This window comes from Fukomys damarensis, unplaced genomic scaffold (genome assembly GCF_012274545.1).
Source record: "Fukomys damarensis isolate Sample0158 unplaced genomic scaffold, DMR_v1.0_HiC HiC_scaffold_33, whole genome shotgun sequence".
NCBI lineage: Eukaryota > Metazoa > Chordata > Mammalia > Rodentia > Bathyergidae > Fukomys > Fukomys damarensis.
In genome coordinates, this window is record NW_022900945.1 from 12830529 (window position 1) to 12857196 (window position 26668).

General features: G+C 36.1%; 1 protein-coding gene across 6 annotated transcripts in view; it reads left to right on the top strand.

Annotated features, from left to right (window-relative positions):
• Ptgfr (prostaglandin F receptor) overlaps positions 1 to 12242 on the top strand; it is a 42254-nt gene extending 30012 nt beyond the window's left edge. For all 6 annotated transcript variants that reach the window (XM_010605214.3, XM_010605217.3, XM_033758356.1 and 3 more), the window contains one exon: positions 11749 to 12242. In XM_010605214.3, coding sequence (XP_010603516.1) covers positions 11749 to 12048 — 300 coding nt within the window. In that variant the 3' untranslated portion in view covers positions 12049 to 12242. The remainder of the gene's footprint in view (positions 1 to 11748) is intronic.
• The last annotated feature ends 14426 nt before the right edge of the window (positions 12243 to 26668 follow it).

Here is a 26668-nt window from a genome sequence, read left to right on the forward strand (position 1 = left end):
TAACTCAGGGGAAGGACTTAGCTTTTTTTCTTCAAATAATACCACAAAACTTGGTGGCTTGGTGGAAAAAATAAGAATTAATACACTGGGAAGAGTATAGTGGAATTGGAGCTGCAGTTTACAGTCAAGAAAGAAAGAAATTTCCTGAGTCTTTGCTGACAGTCTCCTCAGGGCAGGAGAATAGCCATTTCAGATGCTTTCCTGGGATTAGTTAGATCTTCCTTAGTGAGAGTGTGACTCCTTAATGCACTTTTGTGAAGATTTGCCTTCAGAATGTAGAGAGGGTGTTCTTTGTGTATCTTGAATGTGTTCATGAAGTGAAAAATAATCTGACATTTTAAGCAGCTTTTCAGGTTTATTTGCAAAACCACTCTGGTGAACTTTGTCAAGGTCTTTATTAAATATGTTGGTGTGCTTTAATTGCTATGCTTTGGTTACTCTTTGGGGTCTGAGAATCAAGTTCCATGAGGGGTTTTCAACCTTGTAATTTCATAATTTGAAGGCAGATAATGGCACAGTCCCCAGTGTTCACCATGTTGGCACACCTCTTAGCTCATGGAGAGAGAAGCACTCTGCACGTTTTACCCTCTTGCTCAGGCAGGATAGGATGGTTGGGATCTGGCCGTGAAGGCTAGTTGTCCTTTCCTGTTTTCCCATTCTCCAGCTCTGTACACATGCTCTTCTCCTGTCTGCCCACTTTTGGCTTTTGTCCTTTTGCGCATATCTTAAGTGCAATGTCTTACCTTCTTGATGTAATTGTGCTGTTCTCCTCCCTAACAACAGGAAAGGTAATTCATTGAGAGAAATACTTCATGGAGAAAGTGAAAGGCTAATGCTTGTCTCTTCCCAAAATTTTAAGGAAAGAAGTATAATGATCAATGAACAGCTATGAGGTGCAAGGCTCTTATTTGGCTGATATATCACAGTATGGCTGAGCTGCTTGTTTATTGTCATTGTCATTAGGATTGATGAGTATCAATGTTATCAATATTTAAAATATGACCACTGACATAGTACATTGTTATGAAAAAGTAACATGTTCATTATATAAGATTTGAAAATAAATAAGTTGAAATTTTAAGTCCTTTTGAAATTTCAGTGTATTTCTTAAATAGGTAAATTTCTAGAACATTTATAATGTATATGAAATTTTGAATAGATTTTTATGCTATTGCTGGTATTGTTGGTATAGAAAAATGCTTTCATTTCTTAACTTGGTCATTGCTATGGTGTGGATACTGAGTGTCCTCCAGAGATCCCTTTGTGTAGGCTTGATCTCCAAGGTGGTGCTGCTGGGAGGTGAGGGACCTTCTTTTGGGGGTGGGGCCTAGAGGGAGGTCAGTAGGCTATTGGACTGTGTGTCCTTGGACAGTCATTCTGTAGGGCTCCTTGTTATTTCCTGCAAGAGGATTATTATGAAAGCTTGAGTTTGACTCCACCCTCTCTCTGCTTCTGGTTTAAGGTCCAGCCACTTGCTTGTTCTCACTCATGCTGTTTGCACTGTCGTCCAGGTGTCATGTAGCAAGGAGTGGCCTCCGAGTCTGGGCTCTGCTAGTTTGATTTCTAGCTTCCAAAATTGTGAGCTAAATAAACCTTTTCTCTTTATAAAGTAGCTGCCTCAGGTATTTTGTTGTAGAAGTGCAAAGATGACTAGTGCACTTTATATATTTAGCAATATGGTGGACTCTAATTGATTTGAAATATTTATTGATTCTAATCTTATCTCTAGGCATCAAAAGTTTGTCTCTTTTCTTCTCATATTTTTTTTGAGGTTTAAAAATTTTTGTCATTTTAAACTGCAATTTATTTTTAAAATTTTATTGGTACATTTTAGATGCACATAATGATCCCATTCATCAATGGAATTTGTACCTGTACCTGATATATCTTGATTCTTTTTTCCCCTCTTTCCCTCACCTCCCTTTAACCCCGCTTTCCTTCATTATTTTCAAAAGCTTTGTTTCCATTTCCCCTTCTATTTCTTTTTTCTTGTCCATTCCTTCCTCCCCCCTCTCCTCTGGTTCTTCTTCTTCCCACTTGAGTATTTTTTTTCTCATTTCCCCATAATTCATCTATTTTTTTCTTCTCAAAATATTGGCAAGAAATGATGGTATGGTGTTACTCTGTTAAGTAGCAATAGCAATAGCAGACATCCTTCTCTGATTTCAGATTTTCTAATTCATCTACATTTTTTTCAGTTAAGCACAATGATGGTTATAGATGTCCCGAACCAGCTCAAAATGTTTACTTTTCGTGGTCGTTTGGACTTTGGGGAAGAGCCAGAAGAGCGGGCGCGGTGCCGGAATGGGAGAATAAATTGTGATGAGGACACACTGGGGTGTCTTTGGAAGCGTGTCTTTCCTTTGGGTAGTACTTGGCAGCGGCATTCACTGTAGTTTTGAGCGCGTCCTAGACACTAACAAAAGAGGACTTCCAGAAGTGCTTCAGAAAGTAGTAAGAGTGACGGGAGAAGTGTGTGAGATGTGAGGGGGATACTGTGAGATGGATTCATGGCAGTGCATTTTGTACTGTAATGAATTTAAAAAATTTAAACATTCCCTGTATATTTTGATCATCCCTTGTGTACTTCATCGTGACATTTGTTTTTATTTAATAATTAAAGAAGATCCATGGGAATCTTTATTTAAAAGTTTAAATAGCCTTAAGGCAGCATGTTTTCACACTGTAGTAAAATTCTTTGATTTTTAGATAATGATAGAGAGTTTGTTTTAACCTCAACTAACAAAAAACTTACATAATCTTTCGATAATCACCATTACATAAATACATCAGTAAATGGAAACCTTTCTGAGTTCTTAGTAAAGTATTCATTGATAGAATGTAAAAATGCCATTGTAATTACATCACTGAACTCATACCAAAGAGATAGATTAGTGCCATGCCTATGCTACTCTTTCAAGACACCAGTATACCACTTCAGTGACCCAAAAGAGAAGACAGTGTCCCCTCAGAAAATAACTCCTACAGTCCCTTAGCTGTGCTTTTTGTCATGTTTTAACATTATAAATTCAGGAGGTTGGTGAATATTAGTTATTTATTTATAAGATGATGAACCATTGAAGCAAGTCTAGTTTTCTGCATTACAGAGAAGATTGTAGACGGCTTGACCATCAGACACTCACTATATGCCCAGCACAGTGTCAGATGAGAGTTATGGTTTTAGGGTGTATGGACTAACTTCTTTTCCTTCAGTCATTTATTCCTCTGGTATATATGTATGCATGTATGTATCATGGTTTTGGTGTTCATTGAGTGCCTCTTACATACCCATTATTGAGCATGTGTACTTGGGTGTGTGTATCTTCAAAACATTCTTTTCCTCAAAGGAGTTGATAATTTAATGATCCATGGAATATGCTTCTGAAATAGTTGAAGAAGGAACAAAACATAGCAATGTGACAAGAGAAAGAACCTGAAGGAAGACAGCCATTGTCCTAGATTACTTCAAAGGAGGGATGGCTTTGGAACTGAACTTTGTACCTAGTAATTTAGACCATGAGCTAGCACGTCTGTCCACAGTGCTGAAAATTACACGGGAGAGGGTGAAGTGGAGCAAAAATTGCAGCCAGAGGTCATTATCTAGGAAATAGTACGTTATATTTGACTTATAACTAAGGAATATAAATTTCGGTTTGCTACTGAAGGTAGCCTGAAGAAAAATTAAAAGGTTTACTATATAATGTCAAAGAATTTAGTTCAAGGAGTAAAAATTAAAAACAAACAAAGAAAAAACCCGTGATCTGTCTTATCCTTGTGACAAAATAGGTTGATTCAAGTCCTGCAATGAAATGGAACTATTTTGAATTAAATTGGCCAGATAACTAGCAAGGGCTTTTCTCCCCCTAAGTGTATGTTGATTTCATTTTAAACAATACTTGTATCATTCTTTGGGGGTTAAAGGAATATTGGATGTAATCCTGGCCGAGCATTTTCCTATCTGTGTGCTCTGTTGCCAGTTTGTTTGAAAAGACGATCTATAATACTTATCCATAACATTGCTGACATCCTTTACCTGTGGTCTGCAGGCTAAGGCTAGCTTTTTATTTGTGTTTCTTTGAGATGGCATCATGCTATGTTCTCCAGGCTGGTCTCAAACTCTTGCACTCAAGTCATCTTCCTACCTCAGTTTCCCAAATGCTGAAACTACAGGTGTGTCACACTGCGTGGCTTAGGTTAGCAAACATTTCTGGGTATCTTTTATTTTAAGGGACACTTATTTCCCTAAAAGTTCCCGTTCCATGATACACTATTGTCCTAGAGCTTACAAAGTGCTTCAGGAAATCTTTCCAAACTATGGTAATAATAAACCAACTGGGCCAGTTGGAAATTTCTTTCTGGAGAAACCTAATGTGTTCAGCACAGATGGTTTTATTGAGACCTTATTGAGATAGTCTGCTTTTGCTATAAAAAGAGTGTTGTAAGCATCAAAGAAGTCATCTGATCCTGAAACAATGTACCTCCAATAATGTTTCTAATAATGTTACTAATAGTTACTAACTTCAAATTAGTTGTTTTCTCATTAATTTATAGATGAGCTACTAATAAGTACTTTCAGCTTTTTTTTTATTAAGGTGATGGATATATCATTGCTAATATTTAGAATATAACCAGTATTTTTAGCCTAATTATGTTTTAGTGGAGATAATCTTAACTGTACAGAGTCATAATTTTCAATGCTTTAAAGCATAAAATAAAATGCCTCAAATTCATTTTGGAATATGGCAGGCAGTGTACAAACACATATTTTAATGTGCATGTTTTCTTTTTCTAAAGCAAAATGTTTGCATTTTAAAAAATGTTTAATTAATACAAAAGAACAGAAATGATGGAATAAGGGTAGAAGTTAGAGTAACGTAAGTTTGAATTAAAAAAAAAGAACAAGATCCAAAAGGACAAACTTAAAGGATGAGAGGAAGTATTCTACTGAAATAATAATCATGCCATTTGTTGTACAGTAGATACGAAGAGGGGAAAAAGCAGACACTGAGCATTGTCTTATTCTGTTGCTTTACATCTCTTTGTTAATAATTTTTAAAATACTTGTTCATTCTGAGACAGAGAGGTCGTTTCTGCCCTTTTATCATTTTGCCAGCTGCGCCTCTGATGGGATCCCTCTGTTACATGTGCTCAGCTCCCCTGATTTACCTGTCATTACGTCTATTGTTACAGGCACACAGGGGCAGGGAATTTAGCTCAGTGGTTCCACTGCCTGCCTCACAAGTGCAAGGTTCTGAGTTTGATCCCTGGTACTGTTATATATATATCGTTTCTGCCCTTTTATCATTTTGCCAGCTGCGCCTCTGATGGGATCCCTCTGTTACATGTGCTCAGCTCCCCTGATTTACCTGTCATTACGTCTATTGTTACAGGCACACAGGGGCAGGGAATTTAGCTCAGTGGTTCCACTGCCTGCCTCACAAGTGCAAGGTTCTGAGTTTGATCCCTGGTACTGTTATATATATATATATATATAGCATTGGTCCTTGATTTGAAAAGAAGATACCAGTAAAAGTATATGAATAGAAATACTAGATGGAGAGAGTGCTAGAATTAGCCAGGGAGACAACTAGATCTAGGCAAACAGAAATAGAAATGTAGAGTTTAACACGAGATCTACTAATGCCAAGGGCCTAATACGTGAATCTTTACCCAGCAGCTCTCACTATTTGAAATCTGACACCACCACGTTTTAGCTGGGTGACTTTGGACAGATTAATCTCTTCATGCTTTGGCTTCAACCTCTTAACACAGGGCTGATACCACTTCTCTCGCAGTTGGTAGCAGGATTAAGGAAGAAATAGATGCTAACATAGAAATACTATGGAACATAATAAATACTCAGCTATCAGTTTTTAGTCATCTTGTTTGTAAATGTGACAATGTTGCTACTAGCTCTCTTCCTGGGAATAACGTAGTGGAAATCAGAGGTTTTGAAGCTGGACAGACTTGGGTTTAGATTTTGCTTCTGCCTCTTTTCAGCGCTGTAGACTTGAACTAGTTAATTTCTGTCATTTGGTTTTGTTCTGGTTTATATCAGAAAAATAGTAACTATCATGGGGGCTGTGTTTCTGAAGGTGAAATGGATTAAAATATACAAAGGGCCAACATGACTTTTCCTTCTTTTCCCCTTTCTTGAAGGCACATTCTGGTAAGATATTTTCCTACTCTTCGTTCTACTCATAACTTGCTCAAGTTGGTATGAAGGGATGAAATATTTAAAATATTAAGCATTAAACTATGAGGGGTTGGGATGGTCTCATTCCAAAAGGAGCAGTATCGCTAGCATGCATTGGTGGTGAACCTTTGGCACAGGTGCTGCAGTGAGTCTTAGTTTCATTAAAACGTTTGCCATCGGGGCTACAGTGTGTTCACTTTCTTATTTCTGTAAGATTGTCGATGTCTCTAGACAGAGACAGGAATGTACTGTCAGTTGGGCCATCAGTAAATCCTCTATCAGCAAATCAAGCAGGGAAAAAACCCAAATCTTTCCAAGTATTTCTGTTTTGCAGTACTGGTGTATATTTTGAAGGATGGGCAACATTTCACAGCTGCTCTAGAGCTACGATAGAGGAAATATCTTATACCTTTGTTTCCTGTCTTCCTGTTGTAATATTTTGGTCTTATGTCTGAATCACTCACCATATGCAAATTACTGTCTTAATTTTAATGCATATTCAATAAGTGGGGGATGATTGAAATGCTATCACCCTCTGTAATTAACATGGGAAAAGTTCATATTTGAAAAGGTATATCCTCCAGAGTCTCGACATTTCAGTTTTTAACAGCATATTTTTCTAGAGTTGTACAAGTATAAGCTTTTTCGTCTTGAAGTTTCTTATAGTTTCTTATGTTGTAAAGGTAAACATTCTATACCTAGAAATAAAAGCTGCAGAGGTAAATCTCCACAAAATACTTGATTCAAAAATGACTGATTGAATTGAGATGCAGCCAGTATTTTATATAATCTGCCTTTCTCAAATTTCCATTGAAGTTAACTTAACATGAATGTCTCATTTGCAAGTATTCAAAGGTGCTGTGTCATTTCAAAATCGATCTTTTACGCATGGTTCTTTGGTCAGTAGCTATTCAAATAAACACAGAGATTAAACTCTGACCACAAAGACCTCACAGGATGCTCCTTCGGCGAAGCCTCTGGATGAATCATTTTTATTATACAATGAAAGCGGACTGTAATTAGCTCATTACAACTGGTGCTACACTCTATGGTTATTTAAGTGACATTTAAATGTTAATCTTTGGATGATAAATTTTAAGGGACAATAACTTGCAGATCAGCAAACTGCACTGTGCACATATTCATTCCTCAAAGAAAAGTCCTTGAATTAGCCCTCTTCAGTGCTGACTAAAGAAGAAAGGATGGTCTACTTCTCGGAGTAAGAGGAACTGTGTGTGATAACACTTGTTTCAGGGACTATGTGAGAATCATGTATAATTATCGTAGACATTGTTCATATGAAAATAGATGATGATAATATCCTAGGATGTGTTTTGGTTTCTAAGAAGTTGGACAGTTCACCAGAAAGGAATTTGATTATGCATTCACTTAAAATCCCTTTAAAAATTTCTGCTAAAGAAAAATTCAACCTGCAGCCCAATCATCATAAATTCACGTAGTCAAGCCTGATTAACTAAAGTGTTTATGTTCTAGAAAAATTTCAAAGATACATGCTTTTTAGTGATTACATCTTTGATGATGATGAGTAAATAGTCCTGCCTATGGCACCTTTTTATTTATTATCACTATTATTGTTGTTTTTGAGATGGGTTCTCATTGTGTCCCACAAGCTGGTCTCAAATGCACGGATCACTATGGCCTCCTCAGTAGCTAAGACAGCAGGCATGTGCCACCCTGCTTGACTTGGTGCCTTTTATATGTGTCTGTTATACTGCATGCAGAAATAGCATTGTCATCTAGCACTCTGCTTGTACATAGGAGACCCTCAGAAACCACTCACTGCTAGACTGATGTTTTTTATGAATATATAAAGGAATAGAAGCACACTTCTATTACCATTGCTTTTTAATTTGTAAACATGTTGGGTGTCCTCTTTCTGGTGAACAGGTATACAGACATAGGGTAGAGGATGTAGAATAACTTACAGAAGAAAGCTTCTGTAACCATGGGTCCTGTTATCTATGTGTGAAGTAGCCTGGCAGATTGACTAATTGTGGTGAACTTAACAGCTGATATAATTGGATTATGTGGCCCAAATGGATGGATGTTTTATCATATCATCTATGTTTTGCTCTTTGAAACTTTATAATGCACATAAACTCACATTCCTGTGTATCTCTTTGACTTTGTTGTTTCTCTTATATCTTAGTAGTGAGTACCTCAGGGACAGTAGGTTGATCAATCAATTTTAATAGACCATCAGACCACTTGTTCCTGTGCATTTCTCAGTTGCAATTATAATCGTTAACCTAGATGAGCAACGGTAACGTGTGATAGAAGACATTTTAGAAAATAACATGTATTTCTCCAGTTCCATGTTGGGTGGCTCTTGGAAACTAGATGAAAAGTATGTGTTTGAAGAGGATCTGCACACAGCTGTCGGGAATGCAAGTTGGGTGGGCCAGGCAGAAAAGAATGTTCTCCAGGCTTATGAAGTGACTGTCATCAGGCTCTGGGCAAAATGACTCCCAACTGTGTTTGTCTGCTGTTAGCAGACGTTTTTCTTTCTAGCTGCGGGTCTCACACATCTCCTACCAATGTTATCAGAGCTAAATTTACCAGGTAATCCTGTGTCATTCTCAGTACCACTTGACTTACATACACATAGACATGCTTAAATAATCCACGAGTTCCGATTCTTTAGTAAAATAGTGTAGTTTCATAAATTACTTGGGGGAAAGATAACTTGTAAGAAACAACACATGATCAAGCAACAATTTTGGTTAGACACAAATCAAAGGAGATCATCAAAATCCTCTGTACTTCTGCTGTCTAAAGTTATCAGTGAAAGTATTGATATACACTCTGGTCATTTTTTTCTCTATGCAAAAGAAAATTTTCACCCCAAATTAAGATTACAGCATCAGTACAGTTTGATGATTTGTTATTGAGAGAGTTGACAACCACAAACACTAATGCCTGCATATTTTTTTATTATGGGAAATTACCATAGATAATTCCTGCATTATCAATACTGTGCTGTTATCAATAACATACTCCAGATATTTTTTTTTGTGCAGAAATATTTAACCTGTGTTTTTGTTGATGGATAAATAAGAAGTCCTTCTCCAAGCTGGTCTATTGAGCAACTGCTCTTCATGGCTGGGGCTGGCAGATAAAGGAGAGAGAGAGTGGTTATGAACGCCCAGGAACCGCACTGGTGTTCTGGAGAGAAAGTATGTCCTGGGCTCCTGCAGTAGAAGGCGCCATGTTTTTTAACATGGTGGCCACTTCCTGTTTACAGGGCAGAGAGGAATCAAATAAGGGCGTGCCTCTCAGTGTAAACTGAGGTTCTTCAAATTTGCCCATCCCTAAAACAAGGCTAGCAGTGCCAGGCAACTACACTGAGTGCCTTTGTTCACGTCTTCACAGGGCATTGTCTTAGCTAGGCTAAGGTACATTCACAGGAATATACAGAATTATTATTAGAAAATGCGTTCATTTCATACTTGTTAGGTAAGAGAAATATTCATCTTCAAACAAAAACTCTTGTAGCAGACATTAATAATTCTACAGTGTCTACTTTGTTCATTGTAAATCCAGTGCCCAGCACATTGCTTGGCATATAGCAGATAATCAATAAACATTTGGCAAGAACAGAAGAAACATAAAGCGAAAACATCTCAGTCTAAATGCCAATTAAATCTTGGCTCTTATTTCTTTGTATGAGAAACTGGGCCTGATAGATGTATTTCTTCAAACCTAATGGATGATTTAGGGAACTGTGATATAAGAGTTTGTATCATACCCAGGTGCTGTTGTGCAGGATATATTTTGATTTTTGATTTTTATCTACGAATACTTGGGCCTCTAGTTTAATTCATTATTTTCCCAGGGAATGCACCGTGGAAGTAGGGAGGATAAACACTTCCCAAAGGATTTGCCTGGTCTGCAAAGTGTTCTTTCTTTTAAGTGTCAACAAACCACTGAGGAATGCAGTTGATGTTGTTGTATTGAAACTTTTAGAAAGTTTCATGCCTCAAAATAGGAGACCGTTGTGATGAGTGGTCAGAAGATCTCTGCCGATTAGGTATTCTTCTCTGTATAATCTCAAGGAATAAAAACAACATAATTGAATTCACCCACGAATTTACTGAGTACATTTTACATGTCAGCTTTGTACTTATTGTTAGAAAAATAAAGAAAAACAAAAGATTCTCATAGCTGTTGAGACACAAGCGTAATTATTGTGTATTATTGTTAAATGATGGAACTGGGCATTGACAGGAAGATACTGCTAATTCGTTTTGGTAAAGATGGAAAAAGTTACATGGGAGTGAAACAATGATTATGTGGAGTTTGAAGGGTGAATAGGAGATGTCAGGCGGAAAAATGATTTAAAATAATGAGAGTTACATAAGCCGAAGCTCAGAAAGGCCATGGTACATCTAGGACAAGTGAGGCCTTCTCCAGAGGTTGTAGCATAGGATATTCGCAGAGAAATGATGTTGGAAAGATGAACTTCCAGATGTATCATCAAGGAGCCCGCTGGGCTGTTTGTACTTTGTTGTATTGACAATGAAAGTTTTGGTAAGTAACATTCATCCTCTAACTAAAGATATCAGTGCAAATAAAGGCATTTCTGAAAAATGGTCCTGATTTTATTTTCACTTGGAATTTAGATTTTGTTATATCAGTTTTTAATCTTGGTGACACAATGCTTCTAATATCATTTAATTTTCAGTTTACTCTTCTGTTCATTTATGCTTTATTTGCTTTTATAGCCAGGATATTTTCAAAGCCCCTTTATTTGCCTTTTCTGCCACTATTTGGAAGTCAAGTGTGGGCTTTGTGATTTGACTCATTTATTTTGTAATTAGGATCATTTATGGGACTAATTCTGTGAAATGATCTCTTTTCAATCATAAGGTATTAGGAAATGGACACAGGAAATCAAGATATATATTATTATTTTTAAGTCACAATGGTAGCATAGAGGTGAATTCTTTTTTGCAAAGCTCAGAGTTATTTGCATATTTTGGGGAATATTTTAGCCAATTTAAGTTTAGAAAGAGAGATATAGAAAGGAAATGTAGAATTAGAGACATTGGAATCATTTTAGCTAACAAGCAGAAAATTCTAAAGTACCATGTACCATGTACAAATTAATATCAAATGTTCTAAATTTGTTTTGAAAAGTTATCCATTATTTACTACTTAAATATACTTTTGTTTTTCATTGAGATACACATTTGTGTGTTGGCTTTGAGATTGGTATCCCTCTGGAGAGGTCTGTTACTTATGCAATATGTGTTCTCCCTTTAGCCATTCTGTTTGTGCACATCTGATTTACTATAGAAGTTGTTATTTTTGCAGTTCTGGTGTCAGTTTGAACACACAGGATTTAAATGTCTTGAGCAGCAATTCTGCTGTTACTAATTTATTTTTGTCAGTATTTTGCAAAATAACAAAACTGTGGAAAGTGGAATAAATGTGAAGCACATAGCAGGTTAAGTTAAAGAACTACATACAGTACAGGACTGAAAACAAATCTGTACTCAATTGATTTCGTTCTTTTGTTTGTTTTCTAGGTAACAATGGCCAACATTGGAATCAATGCAAATAATTCTCTAGAGACCTGTGAAACAACACTTTTTGCTCTCCGAATGGCAACATGGAATCAAATCTTAGATCCCTGGGTATACATCCTTCTCCGGAAGGCTGTCCTTAAGAATCTCTACAAGCTTGCCCGGCGTTGCTGTGGGGTACATGTTATCAGCTTACATATTTGGGAGTTGAGCTCTATTAAAAATTCCTTAAAGGTTGCTGCTATTTCTGAGTCACCAGTTGCAGAGAAAGGAAGTCAGCAAACACCTAGTTTAGGACAGTAAGTCAGTGTAGGGCTAGAACAAAATTAAGAGTAGTTTTGGGCAATATTTCAGTTAATTAGATAAAGGTATGTAGTCTAACTGGAAAATTCAGACCTCAGCATGTAGTTTGGTAATACATTTGTCAGATTCAGATTTTATGTTTTTTCCCCCTCATTGAGTTTATTGGCACATTTTAGGTATACAGTGCAGTTATATTCATTATTGGGATCTTGTACCTTTACATGACAAGTCTTGGTTCTCATTTTTCCCCTTGTCCCTGCCCTCCCTTCACCCCCTCCTCCCCTCCCCATTTACAAACACTTCATTTCCATTTTTTCATTTTTTCATATTTTTTTCTTTTCCCTTATTCCCTTTCCCCTACCCTTCCCACTTTCCCTACACCGTTAGCCCCTTTCTTCCTATTTCACATTGTCAATTAGATTCAGCTTTTAAAACTTGTTAACTTAGCTAATATGGTTGTGCATTTTTCCTTGTCAACTGGACATAGAATGAGATAATGCTATGAGAGTCAGACAGACGATAATTTGGGGCTTGTCTGTGTGACTCACGCTTTTGGAATAGATGAATATGTTGAGGTCTGCTGCACTCGCTGGGCCGGTTTGCCAGAGATTGCTTTAATGGTACCTGCACAGTGAAATGGCTATTTTGAGATTGCTGCTCTGCAGCTGTTCCTTATTCCATGTAAATTAGGCTCAATGAAATAGATCTCTGTCAGTTTTCTGTTCTGGTCTGTTTTATCAGTCATTATGTAGTCTCAATCAGTCCATATGCATGATCGTGACATCTGGGATTCACTGTGGCTCACAGGTCTAGCCGACAGGTTGTCTTCTCCTGCAAACCTCTTTAGAATGAGCCTATTGTCATGTTTGACAAATATGAACGCTTGCTCTTATTGTAAGGAAGATCAATTTTTGTTTGAAAGGTTCTTTTTGGCAAGCCATAGATTTGCAGTTTTCAAGCAGTTCCTTTTTCTCTGAAAGTTTTAGTGCACTGATGCACAATAATTTTAGAGAAATGAGAGGGTGCTCTTAACACAGATACACCTTGCATAATATCAGCTTCTTAAAAGCTCTACCACACAAGTGACTTAAGCCCAGTGATGTGTTCAAAGAAAAGATGATTCACCGTGGGTCATCATTTCTGTCAGAGAATAAAAAAGTTCATAATATTTAATATTCACAAACTGCAGTTAGTGTGTTACTGCTTTACAGATGCATACACACACAGATCAAAGAATTGTGTTGAAAGCAAGTTCACTAAATTGATAAGATGGCATCTTGTAATATTTATGTTACCAGTGTCAAAGGATGACTAGAAATTAATCATTTTGGTATCATTTTAATTGTTCATCAGAAAATGAGGGAAGATAATGCCTCTCTACATTTCCCAGTAATTCACTTTTTCTTTGCGTGTTAGTATAGTTCTACCCACATTCTAATTCACTGGGTGGAGTGTGTCAGAATTCATTCAAAATGTCGTGGGTCTGTCAGAAATCAGGGTAGGTAGTTCTGCTTTATAGTAGGGAAATACATTTCTATAAAAACTTTCCCGCTTTCATTAAGTTAGATCCATTTAAAAATTTCCCCTTTGAGTCTGATTTCAGACTTTCAAGGAAAACTCTGAATTCAACTAAAATATTAAAATATTATGTTCATATAAACTAAAATATTAAAATATTATGTTCATATATTCATGCTTTTAGTTGTTTACATTGGAATTGTCAATTTTGGAAAATTTTCGTAAATTCTCATTAATAAATTAAAAAAAATTAAGCAAAGAGCCTCAGTGAAGATTTAAAGCAATTATTTTTTCGGTGAGTTTAAAGTAGAAACACACTTATTGGCACATGATACTTTTAAGACCAGTAAGTGATTAATCACATAACTTTAGTTTATTCCTCTATAAATAGCACATAATGGATATTGATGAATACTTGCCAAATTGAATTACAGACAGGAATTTCCTGGTGCAAATTGCACATGAAATTGCAAAGCTTTTGCACATTTTTAATTTAAGCTGACAGTTACATATTGATCATTGTAGTGTACATATGTGTGTATATATGTATGTGTGTGCATGTATGTGTATATAATGCGTATTTCTAAAAAAAAGCCATTTTAGCTTGTGATTGCCGTTAAATTGCATAAATGTCCTCATGTGTCTCAAGAGCACTTTAAGCCAAGAAGAACTTTCAGACGTTTCATTTACTTTCAGACCCGGTATTTATTTCCTGCAGCTACATAGGTGTGGTGGTATTCTGTGAAATAAAGCACCAGGAACCAAATCTCTGTCCTTGCTCATCACATTGGATAAAATCCGCGGTGAACATTTTCATGTGCTTTGAATGGGGAAAGGCACTGAGAACAGATTCATTTGCAGACTACAGGCCTTTTCTCTGCGAGCCTGATCCAACGAAGGAGGTGTCAGTCTGTCGCCACAGTGTCCTCCCAGCCATGTGTGTCTGCGCTGAAGAAATGCTGCGTGCCATTACCTTGTGTGGGATGCAAATGCTTGGCCAGTGACAAAGGAGTCAGTCTGTGCATATTCTAAAAGCTATCTGCATTATCTGGGCATAGCTTGAGGGCAGTCGAATTAGTTTTAAGATGGTGTAAAACGAACCAAGCAGACATTGAAAATTAAAAAAAAAAATCTGAAGGAATGCAAGTATATATCGTTTTAGGCGTGTTTTCCGAAAGGAAACAAAATGAAAGAAAGTGAACGCAACTTTGTACACATCTGACTCCAGAATTTTGTTTCTGTTATCAAAAGTGCCACATATAGTATGCAGTTCATGATATAATGACCAGTAGAGCATCCAACAACTTCTGTAAATATTCCAAATGGAAATATATTTGTTCTGATTTTTTGCAAGTGAATAGTACAAAACATTTTAACGGGTTCACCAGTTTGATGGAGTGAAGCTCTGTTTTAAATTCACGATCACATCTTCAGTGTAACTGAATACCCATCTCTTTGCATTGGGTAAAGTAGTGTGCATAGTATTGCAGAGTATGCCTTCTGGAGATTGTATTATTCTAGGCAAATGCTAAACATGTCAGGGATGTTCTTAATGTCTGCATTTTAAAAATTGCATATGGATTTTAGGATCGTGAATACAAAGAGAGAGAATGTTCACTCATAATTAGCTGTGGGTACATCCCAGAACACCAGACTCTTTACAATGGGTTCAGTTAGGTGGTAGGAAAATGCCCTTTAAACTTTTTTTTTTTTTTTTTTTTTTTTGTGGAGATAGAAAGTTGCTTTTATCTGTATAGCTAAGTGGAAAATTCCTAAATGTTAATACACATGCAGATAGATACATCTGTGTTATGCAACAAGTTGTCCTGTCTGTTCACACTAGGACTTTAAAAGGTAAACCTGCATTAGTTTTGTGACTGATTTGAGCTTAGAATCTAAGTAAGAGCACTTGTTTAACATATATAGTGAGCTTTTGTGAAAACTGTTCATAGCTTTGCCTGTACCACCGTGGCTCCAAATTAACTGTCCAGGATCAGAGTGTAAAGACTGGGAATGTATGTTTTTCTTGCTCCCTCCTCTGGGTGTTAGAAGAATTTATCACCTGGTAAATAATGTTGGACTTCAACTTGTTATGGACACACTTTACTAAAACATGAAGTGTATTCTTTGCTATGCTATGTGAATAAATGTATTTTGTGCTCTTCTCTATATAGAAGCTTCAATAATGATGTGTATATGTTGTTGCTTGCACTGGTATGCAATTTATGTAATTTTAGTGCTTTGACTAATTTGAAGCATCAAATGATTTTATAATAAATGTGGATCGACATATATCAAGAGTGGTTATTTTAGGAAGGTCTTGTAGAATTTGAACACCTATTTTTATTTGCCATTAGATGGGAAGCGCATTGCTATGCATCCCTGACAGTCTTCTGTGGCATCTATGTTTCTTTGACCTGGCCTCACTCTACATAGGCAGGTCGTCATTCAGACCTGATGATTTTCAAAACCTAGTGGCCTAGGCATCGTTAAAATAAGCCTAGAGATGCCTATGATGAGTAACCCCCCTCCCAAATCTCAGTGCTGTAAACCTCATTTCATATCTTACCCGTGGATCCTTTCCATTCAGAAGAGGAGCTCATGTCATTATAATCACTTCTGAGAACTCCAGTGACGAGATAGCCACCATTAGATTTGCTGCCCTGCCTGCCACAGGGAAAAGTACACGACCCTGAGGAATCACACACAGGGCCACAGAGCACCTGCCCGGAGGAGGGGTCACTCATTTGTCCACAGTTCTCAGTTCTAAGCAAGTGAAATGGTTCTACTAACTTCAAAGGAGCAGGTAAGTGCATCCTGGGACACACAAGGAGAACTGACAACATGAATGATTTCAACCTTTGGTAAATTTTTTTTTCATTCTTGTCTCTGAACAGGGCCCTTTTGTTTGAAGATTTTTTTTTTTTTAAACTTAGAAGGACCCTGACATGAAAACACTTAGGATTCACTCTTTATAAGTACTGAGAAAAATGTTCCTATAATCTCTAAAGATAAGGCAGAATGAATGCTACAATTCTGTTTGTAATGAATAGGAATTCTAGATTCTAACAGTACTATAGAATAAAAGGGGAGTAATTTGATTCTTAAAAATGCAGAAAACAAAACTCTCTATGAAATGCCCACACATTGCCTGTTGCAGCAGTATCTGAAATGGTTGCTTTTCTAATAAGTGAAAATGAGAGTTTTTGCTTCTTATTTCCTTAGAATGCATTTACCCTCGTATGCCTCCTTTCCCTGAATCCTGCCAGACCATCAGAAAACCTGAACAGTCGATAGTCCCAGAGCAGGAGTAAAGTACATTTCTTTCCTTTTCCTTTCCTCCAAGTGGGAACAGTCCCTTCATTTTTGGACTCAAACATGGCAGGGCATAAAGTAAACCAGAAATTGATTAGAATGAAATTTTTGCAGTCCTGTGATGGAAGCCTTATATTCCAAGTGTCCTGTTCTAAGCTTCTGTAGGGAGTAACTGCACAGATTTATCTGGCCTACATAAACATCAAGCGTTATGTTCAAGATAACAATTTGCAACTCTGAGAAAGTAGCATTAAGGTTTTCATCTGTAAAAATTTCGTATTTGCTGGTGACATATTTACAGCTAAAAATTTAGACAGAAAGAATAATGAAAAGTTCACTTTTAGCAATCTCTTCATAACAAAGCAGAAGCAAAATTATTGAAATCTGAAGAAAACATATCTTAGGTTTACAATGTATTTTAAAGTTTTGATTTAAAGTTGTAACCTCAGTCTTAAGGTTTCATATATAATTTCATTTGAATTTTCTAAACACCTGACTTGTGAAACCCTAAAGTAACAATTTATGCTGCTATTGTAGTGTTAAGCATCCCATGCTAAATGAAGTAGATACTTACATAATTTTAGTTTTAAAAAGTGAGATAAACTGAAGTCATTTATAGTATTTATAGCCATTTGACCTATAATATTAAGTGAAGTAAATCGGACACAGAAGCTTAAATATCACATGGTTTCTCTAAAGAAACTCAAATTACAAATAAAGGGCAAAATAAAAGATGGATAATAGGAAACAGGGCTATAGATCTTTCTCAGATGGGAAGGGGACCAAGGGATAGAGGGGCAAGGAGGAAGAGGAGATACAAGGAATGAGGTGTGTTATGTATGTGTATCAGGTCCACACAGGGAAACTAAATATAATGTAATGCAAACATGGGCTAATGAAAAACTAAAAAAAGGGAAAAAGTGAGTTTGTACTAGACATGCTTCTGTGACTTTTTGTTTCAACAGTATCTTACAATTATTTTAAATATCTGGATAGCATTATATAGCATAGATATGCCATAATTTAAATTCTCTAGGGATAGAGAATTTTTTTATTTCTAGTTATTTCCCTCTTTCAAATAAGGGGATTTCACCAAATATGTCCTTATGAGTTTATTATTGTGGTTTGTGGAATCATTGGGTTAAGACAAGCTCATTTACAGTGCTGTCAGGTACTGCTAAAATATGTGACATGTACTGCCACTCTGTTCTAAAAGAGAACGCCCAACTCCTCATGTCACCTGTCGTGTGTTTTAGCAGACTTTGTCCAAATACTTAAACCGCACATTTCATTTGTACTTCCAGTTGCTCGTGAAGTTGAACATCTTTTCTCTTTGTTATGCATTTGCTTTTCTCTGATTTCTCTTTCCAGAGCTTCTTCCTATCGATATGGTAATGTTTTTCTTGTTGACTGCTGGAAGGCTATCCTCATCACGGATAATAACACTTTATTTTTCCGTGTTCTGAATATTTTTCTTCCAGGCTGCCATTTTATTTTGCACTGAGGGTGTCTTTCAGGGTAATAGAGTTTTACAATTTTGCTATGGCAGAGTATCTTTTGTGTATTCTTTGATTTGTTTCTTGTTTAGAAGGAGTTTTCCCTTCATAAAAGATTATAAATATAATTTCCTGATCCTTTTCTATTATTTGAGTTTTACTTATCTTTAATTTTTTTAGTTTTCATGGCATTTATACTTTTGTGTCTTGTGTCACATTAGAGATACAAGCATTTTTTTCCCCACATGGATAGGCAACACTTAGTCCCATTTTTTGGGTAAAGTTATATTCTTAACATCTTAACCTGAGTAGATTTTCATTAGAACTTTTGAATTATTGAACTTAGCTCATATGACTTCCATTATTAACCCAGATAGAAAACTCTAGTTTAGATCATAACATAATAAAAATAGTATTTTTATTGTTTTACAGTGACACTCAGACTCATCATCAGTTTTTTTTTTTTTTTTTTTTTGGTACAGATGATCATTATGTAATATCATTTTCTCTTTTTGCCAGTTGTCTGCTATGACCAGCAGCACAGAGTTTCCAGGTGGTAACTCAAACAGTTAGAAGTCATATTAGCTGGCTAGAGCTCTAAGACAAACTGCCATTGTCTGTATGATTTAGAAGAACAGAAGTTCTCCCCTTAATATGATGGATTCCAGAAGTGTGGGATGAAGGCATGGTTAGAGTTGCTTTCTCCTGAGTCCTATCTCTTGAGTGTAGATGGCTTCCTTCTTCCTTTGTCTTTATATGGTTTTCCTCTGTGTGTGCCTGTGCCTTAGTTTGCCCTTCTGATAAGAACAGGAGTCACAGGAAACTAGAGCTCATTCTACTGGGATTATTTACCCTTAATTCCCTTTGTAAAGACCCTACTGACGAAAACAATCGCATTCTAAGGAACTAGATATTTGGACCTCAGTGTATAAATTTTGGAAGAACACAATTCAATCTGTAACAAAAGTACAGAAAGCAATATTGAGATAAAAGTATAGTGACTGATCCACACAGGGATTGAAGCTATTCACTGAGTTTTCAAACACTAACATGCATTCCTTTTATTTATGAAATCACGTTGCTGGGCCCCAAGCAGGCCGCTGATTAGTAAGTCTGGGCTGTGGCTAGAGAATTCTCATTCTTAACAGGGACCCAGATAAAGGTCTCAGGCAATGCTATCTAAAGAACACACTCCAGGTTGGCTTAAACTAGACTGACCAGCATGAAGTAAAGCATAAAAAGAACCAGCGTACAAACAACCATGAGGTTTTTGACAATGTACAATTGCATCACTACTTTAGTGGCAATTTCTTTGCTATCCTAGTTTCTTCCCCAACTCCAAATAGATTGGATCTGAAAAACACATGCAAAAAAGTAACAGAAAAGTACAGGGTGATATACACTGACAATAAAAACAATTGCACACACACACACACACACACACACACACACACACAAGCGGACATACTCGAACCAAAGTTTAGCTGATCTCAATTTTCTTAATAGATTCAAGAAGATTTTTCTCAAAATGGAGACAGATAAAATTCCCATAGTCTGTGAGAATATTGCTTATATTTTATGCCTCTATCCAAAGCTTTGTGTTCTCTTCACACCTCTCCTCCCTTCTCCTCCCTCCTCGTTCTTTGCTTCGTTTTTGTTCTCTTTTCTCTACTTCTTTACTTTCTTTTTTTTTTTAGAGGAGTTCAAGGCCATTTGGATTAGTTCTGCATTTTCCTCCCAACACTTCCAGAGTTTATAATCTGTGATCCTGGTATTTTCCACTCTTGTTTGAGTCCAGTTGGTGGGTTTTAAAATAATTTCCTCCTGTAGTAAAATAAATCTTTAATCAGTTCTTGGCTTTCTAAGGGTGCACTGGGTATTTGTTTTCCAAATAAAATATAATCTTGATTTTTTTTTCTGGGTGAAGTAAATTATTATAATGGATTTTATTAAAAACAGTTAGATTGACAGTTAATAATAAATAGACCAAAGCAAAATAAAAATATTTGGACACAGAATCCCATTCTAAAGGCATTAAAAACACAGTATCTTTTATATAAATCCAAGTGCAAGCTATTTTAAGAAAAGAAAAGAGATTCTATGGAAAGAAATGCTCACACTGAACTTTGTATGGCACAGTTCCAGTAGAAATCTTCCTTTCTCGTCTAAGGAGATTATGTTATTGGTCACTATGAGACACATAAAGCATATAACATAAGCAAAGGTAACATTTTTTAGGTAGTCATTTCATTCTGAAATCTCAGTGCCATATATGCTAATTTATAAACTTGAACTATCTGAAGAGTTGTATATAAGACTGGGAGACACTGTTCTTAAGACTGCGACACTTGTCAACACTTTATGAGTTTGGTCTTTGTAAGATTAGTGACTATCTCACAGAGACACTCAAAAGAAAATGAAAACTAGAGAAATATCCTGAGATTAAAGAAGCTGAAATTGGAAGTCATTTTTTAAAATTGTGATTTGGCAGATATTAAAATTGTCCTTTAGTGCTGCCATTGATAATGTCTTATGAAATAATGACGGCATTTCCTAGGATGGAAAATTCTCTAGATCTAGCTATGGCTCCCAAATGTTTATGACTTGTGTCACATGACCCCAGCCTGTATTCATGCACTAATCAAAGCTTGTAATGAACAGGAAGAGTCCCAGGGAGAAACCTGTGTGGCAAGGTCCCAAGTTGCAAAGGAGTTAGAGTTTTTCAGTGCTGCAATGACATAATCTACCTATATAACCAACTATATTCCTATAGTTGATTATATCTACCTATATAATCAAATATATAATTATATTTTGGCTTTTATGTTCCCTAAACATACTCTGAGCTCATCCTCTGTTCCTGTCAAGTAGGTTGTTTAGTTCAATAAGAAGACAAACCCCTTTGGGTTTATGTCCAACTAAAATATAAATATACTGTGAATCAGCTTGCTTTTACCAGAAGAACCTACAGTGGACTATGATTGATTCAGAATCACTGCATTGCTGTCATTTACCTATACATTTTTGAGTAAATTTCCAGATTTCTCATTTTTGGAAGAGGGAAAGCATAGGGGAGCAGGAGAAGGATGATAATGTGCGTAGTCTCAGCAGAAAAATCTCTGCAGGGCTTTAAGAATGAAAGATGATCTACTCATATCATCACATTACAGTATTGCCTTTAAAAAACTTTTATGTCTCATAAGCATTACCAGTAGTTCCTTATAAGATTATAACCATTAGAAAGTCAGCATTTCTATTGTAATTCTGAGTAAATTTTTCTAGTAAGAGATTTAAAAATATCAGCACTATCTGAGATATAGCGTGTAACTAGATTTCTACTTGATTAATGTTCCTTTCTTAAAATAGATCTAAGTGTAGTTCTTTGGTCTGATGTTTAAGAGATGGCAGATGGTCGTTGAATAGCAACATGTAAGCTTCTTAATTTTGCTCTTTACTGCATAACCACTGGAGACCAAGTTTTGTCATGTTTTACTTGATGTGTAACAGTCTAGCTGGTTTTTTCCCCCTATCACTTAGCTTCCAAAAGTTTGTGCTTTTACCCTTCATATTGAGTTTGGAATTTTCTTCCTAAAAAATAATTATGACTATTTTACATACTTTCAACATAAGTCTTTTTTTTTGCACTGCCTACAGGATCAGGTCCAAACTACTCACCATGACAAACAAAAACTTTCTCCTCGCCTTTTGTTTAGTGGATTTTTTTCTGTAGAGGACAAGTGGTCTCCAAGCCATCTTCTCTTCCCGGAGTTTTCTCATCTCCTTTTTCGTTATCAGGGTTGTTTACCAGTAGCCACACTTGTATTCGGAAACTAGCTGGGTTTGACCACAGGCCTCTTAATTACATTGTGACAATCAGATTCCCTTATCTGAAATTTCAGATTCACAAGTTTATCAATTGTCTACTTCCACCTTTATGGTGGTGTGATTATACCATTGCATTCTTGTGTCATTTTAAATAGACAACAAGCACACTTGCAGAAGTCATTTTCTGAAAAGCATAAGGAAAGGATTAAAATGTTAGTTTCCTAGAACTCAGGCTGTAACGCTTCCATGAAAAATATTTAATACGGTGGTATAACTGACATGCCTTTAAACTGCATAATTTACAGGGCTAGATATTGAAACTATTATTAAAAGTTCCATTTGTCTGATGTTATTTGAAAGTTCTTCAAGGATTCTACATGTAGTATACATTCAAAATACTACTCAGTAAGTTTATTTTTCTAGAAATATGCTTAACCATTTAAATTGCATTCTAAGTATGTTTTAACAAACGAAAAAATGGGATGGATGCATATTTTGAAAATAAATGTTTTTTAAGTTGACAATTGCCTTTAAGAGATTTTTGAGCATTAAAGCAACTTATTACATGGACGCTCATGTACTTCTATACAAATTGTAGGGGGACAGTTGGGAAAGGGGGTATACGTAGTAAGGGAAGGCATTGCAGGAATACATTTTTTACATCACTTCATTCCTTGCATTATACTTGATGCACATTTCTAATCTTGTTTTTTGTTTTTTTTTTTTTGGAGGGGTACCGTGGATTGAACTCAGGTCCTTGCACTTGCAAGGCAGGCCACCGAACCGCTGAGCTAAATCCCCGGCCCCCACATTTCTAATCTTGGAAATCATGATTATCACTATTTAATAAAAATATTAGTGCCACTATTTAGAAAAAGAGGATAAAATATATGGTGAATGTTTAAAAAAAATTAGGACAGAAAAAGACACATTGTCATGAATCCTCCCAAAACATTTCCCCAAACTTTACACACACATACCCCATCATTTTTTACTTTCTGAAGCGATTCTGGAAAATCCCTTTTTTGTTAGAATATTTATGAGCTGTGACCAAAACTGTGGTGAATGCTACTGTTGAATAGCATCCGACAGAAAGGTAGCCTGGTGAAAACATTATGGAGTGTCCTCCTCCACCTTATTTACCAGATTTCACACCTTGTGACTTCTGGCATGTCCCCAGAGTTGGAATGCTCATGAAAGGTAAACATTTTGAATTGATTCAGTACACCAAGGTGGCCGTGGCAGCGAAACTAAAGACACTGGTGAAAGACGTCCTTTACTGCTTCAGAAAGTGGCAAGAGATGCAATGAATGAGTTCTAGGTGAGGGTGAGTATTTTGGGGGCATTAATGGCAATACCTTTTAGTGTAAGAAGTTTTAAAATTTAAACACTCACTCTGATTTTTCATCACATCATATAATGAAACTGAGGTACAGCAAAGCATCATGTAGATTTCCAAGAGGCTTTGCATATTCATTATATCATAATTTTTCTATTAAATAGGTTAGTAAAACAAAACAAAAACCTCGACCGTTAAAAATGGAACAAGGAATTAGGAGAATTGCACTGATAATTGCTGGTCGGCAAAATGAGAGAATCTAAGATAACCAAGTTTTGCTAGTGAGATCTAAATTTAACTTCTATCATGGGAATGTTGTTCCTGTGCTGTGTGAATTTCTGAACCATGGCATTCCAATCAGATGCTGAAATCTTATAAATCCAGGTTTTAAAAACTATCATCATCAGTTTCTTATCTAGAGAAAAAAATCACAAATAATTGGTTGGTTCAGCACTTGGGGCAGGAAGAAGAAGACTTATAGGAATCACCCATTTGGAAACTTCCTTGCACCCTGGGAAGGGCTGTGGTGAAACATTCGTGTTCTCTCTGACTTTAGTATTTTGTGCCTCCAGGACTCCTTTATTCAATACTGGCTCTTTTGAAACTGTAATGCATGAGAGAATAACTGTTAATTGATACTGTTTAAACAAAGATTTCTTTGCTCAAATACACTTGAGAGGCTCTAAATCTCTGTGAAGCATGTCAAAATTTACAGCAGGATAAAAGAAACAAATTGAATGCTTTGAAAAATATTGGCTAGGGTCAAATCTTTTTGCTTGACATATTTATTGAAATTTCTTAACATCATTTTGGGAAACAAAGTTTTTGATACGTGTTACAACTCGTGTCTAGATGTTCCCACAAAGCCCCATGCAGTCATAGATAGGGTTTTTCAGAGGTGGCTGGATCTAGGGTGTGTGATGTTGGGATGAAGGGTGTGTGATTTCTAAATCAGTCCACTGATTGGTTTGGTACCTGCCCTAAACTAGGTAGTCCAGATAGAATATAAAAGGGGCAGAAAGAAGCTGTACTTAGTGCCTTCTGCCTGCCATGAACCATTTCCCCTCTACCAGGCCACCCTGCCTTAGATTATGGAGTGAAACCTCTATGAATTGTGAACTAAAATAAACCTTTCCTCTTTTAACTTGTGGGTGTCAGTGATTTTGTCCCAAAAATGAGAAAAAGTAACCAAGATTATAATAAGAAGAATATTTTCTTGCTGCTCTTGGCTATAATTTGTAATTTTTTGAGTACTGTTACCTTAATATTAATTAAATAGGGAAAGTTCTAGACCAAAAGCTATAAAATAACTCCAACTATGATCAATGCACCTATGCATTCTTGATCTCTGAGTGAATAACCTTACTGACTTCTGATACTTTATATTTATAAATAAGAAGGATTATCAGGAAGGATTAAATTAAGCCATTTAGAAGGCTTGCTGAAATAATACCTACGCAGTTGCTTTGTTTTCCATGTGTTTTTGCTTGTTCCTTAGAAGAAATGTATTTCTTACTCATACACTCCAAAGAAATACTTGATATGGTTTCATCTTTAAATATCTGGTTTGTGATAGTTATTTCTAAGTGAAGATGTGTTAAATGGAAACTAAGAAGGAAAACCCTTCCTGACATGGATAAGAGATTTCTTCTGGCCTGCAGAAAAAAAAATTATCTAATGTCAAATATGCCTGTCACTTATCATCTCTTGCTATCTCTAATTATTCCAATTGCTTTTTTCACAGAAAATCAAGTTCAAACACTGGGCAGTAGTGAAAATATGTAAAGTTAGCCTACAAGGTGAGGTTCCCAGAATTAATCCTAACCAAAGATAATCATTGGAAAGGCATGGTATATTAAATGTATCTTCTACAAATAAAGTATAAAATACAGCAAAGAAAATGAAGAAATCAATGTGGGTGTAATGTTTCACTCAGGCTGACTGGTTGGTTTCCCTTATATATATCTGATTTATTTCCTTTTATGTTATTTGAATTCTTTTGGGTTATGAACCTCTGGAAATATCAACAATTAAATTTTTACAGGCTGTCAGATCTGTAAAAATAACACAGGTAGCTAAAATAAAATTTCCATCACAATCGTAATATCATATTTAGGATGCTTTATGACTATTGCGAACAACTTGAAGCATAATAGCTAGTTTCAGCCTGGTACACATATTGAGGTATTTGAAGGATTAGAGTGCTGTACCGTTTTCCAGAAAAGGCTGCTATTCTTTCTGACCTCCGTCGAAATTTCATGGAAAGAAAGAAGGAATGAAACGAGGGCATCATCACATTAATCAATAACCCGCAGGACTGAAAGTTTTCATTTGGAAATGGGTCACTTTTCTAGGAGAAAGAAACGTTTCCCTTACCTAATAGGAAATCTCATTTAGCTATTATAGTAGATTTCCCTGTGACTTAACTACCAAGGCATTTCTCTTTGCAACTATGGTGCACAGACCAGGAAATTCACAGCTCACTTCGTATTGCTGCTGCTTAGAAAAAGAGTCACAGAAATTCCGAAGGAATAGGAAGCTTATTGTCTTACCATAGAAAATCTTAAACCATCACTTTCCCTCAAATTTTAAACAATAATGTCAACTAGATCCATGTCCAGTTATAACACTTCAAAGCTCCAGTAGCAGTAGTTTTGCACTTTGATATTGATCCTGAGACTTTGTAAAGAAGAACTTGCCAGGCAAATTTTCTTTGCTAAGACGTAAGATAGGTCTCCATGAGTGGATTCTGAATGAAGATTTAGAATTCTGCTCTGAATATGATTTGTCATCATATTAGAACTTTAATAGTACCATGCATTCCATAAAGGATAAAAGAAAATTAGTGTCTGGAGACATACGATGGTACCAGGTGTCTAGGCAAAGATATTTACATAGATTTAAAAGAAGATGAAAGAATATTCAGAAAATCAAGAGGCTGTGTTTTCCAGAAAAAGTAGCGACAGACTTATTTGCCAAGGAAATGAAGTATACCATATACAACAGTGTGATCAATTAAAAATATACTCTTCATTTTAGAAATAAAACCCTGATGCTTATCAGAGATTCTGGAAAAGCCAGTGAAGTAGGGGAAGTTGATGGAATAGCAGGCAAAATAAAAACAAAG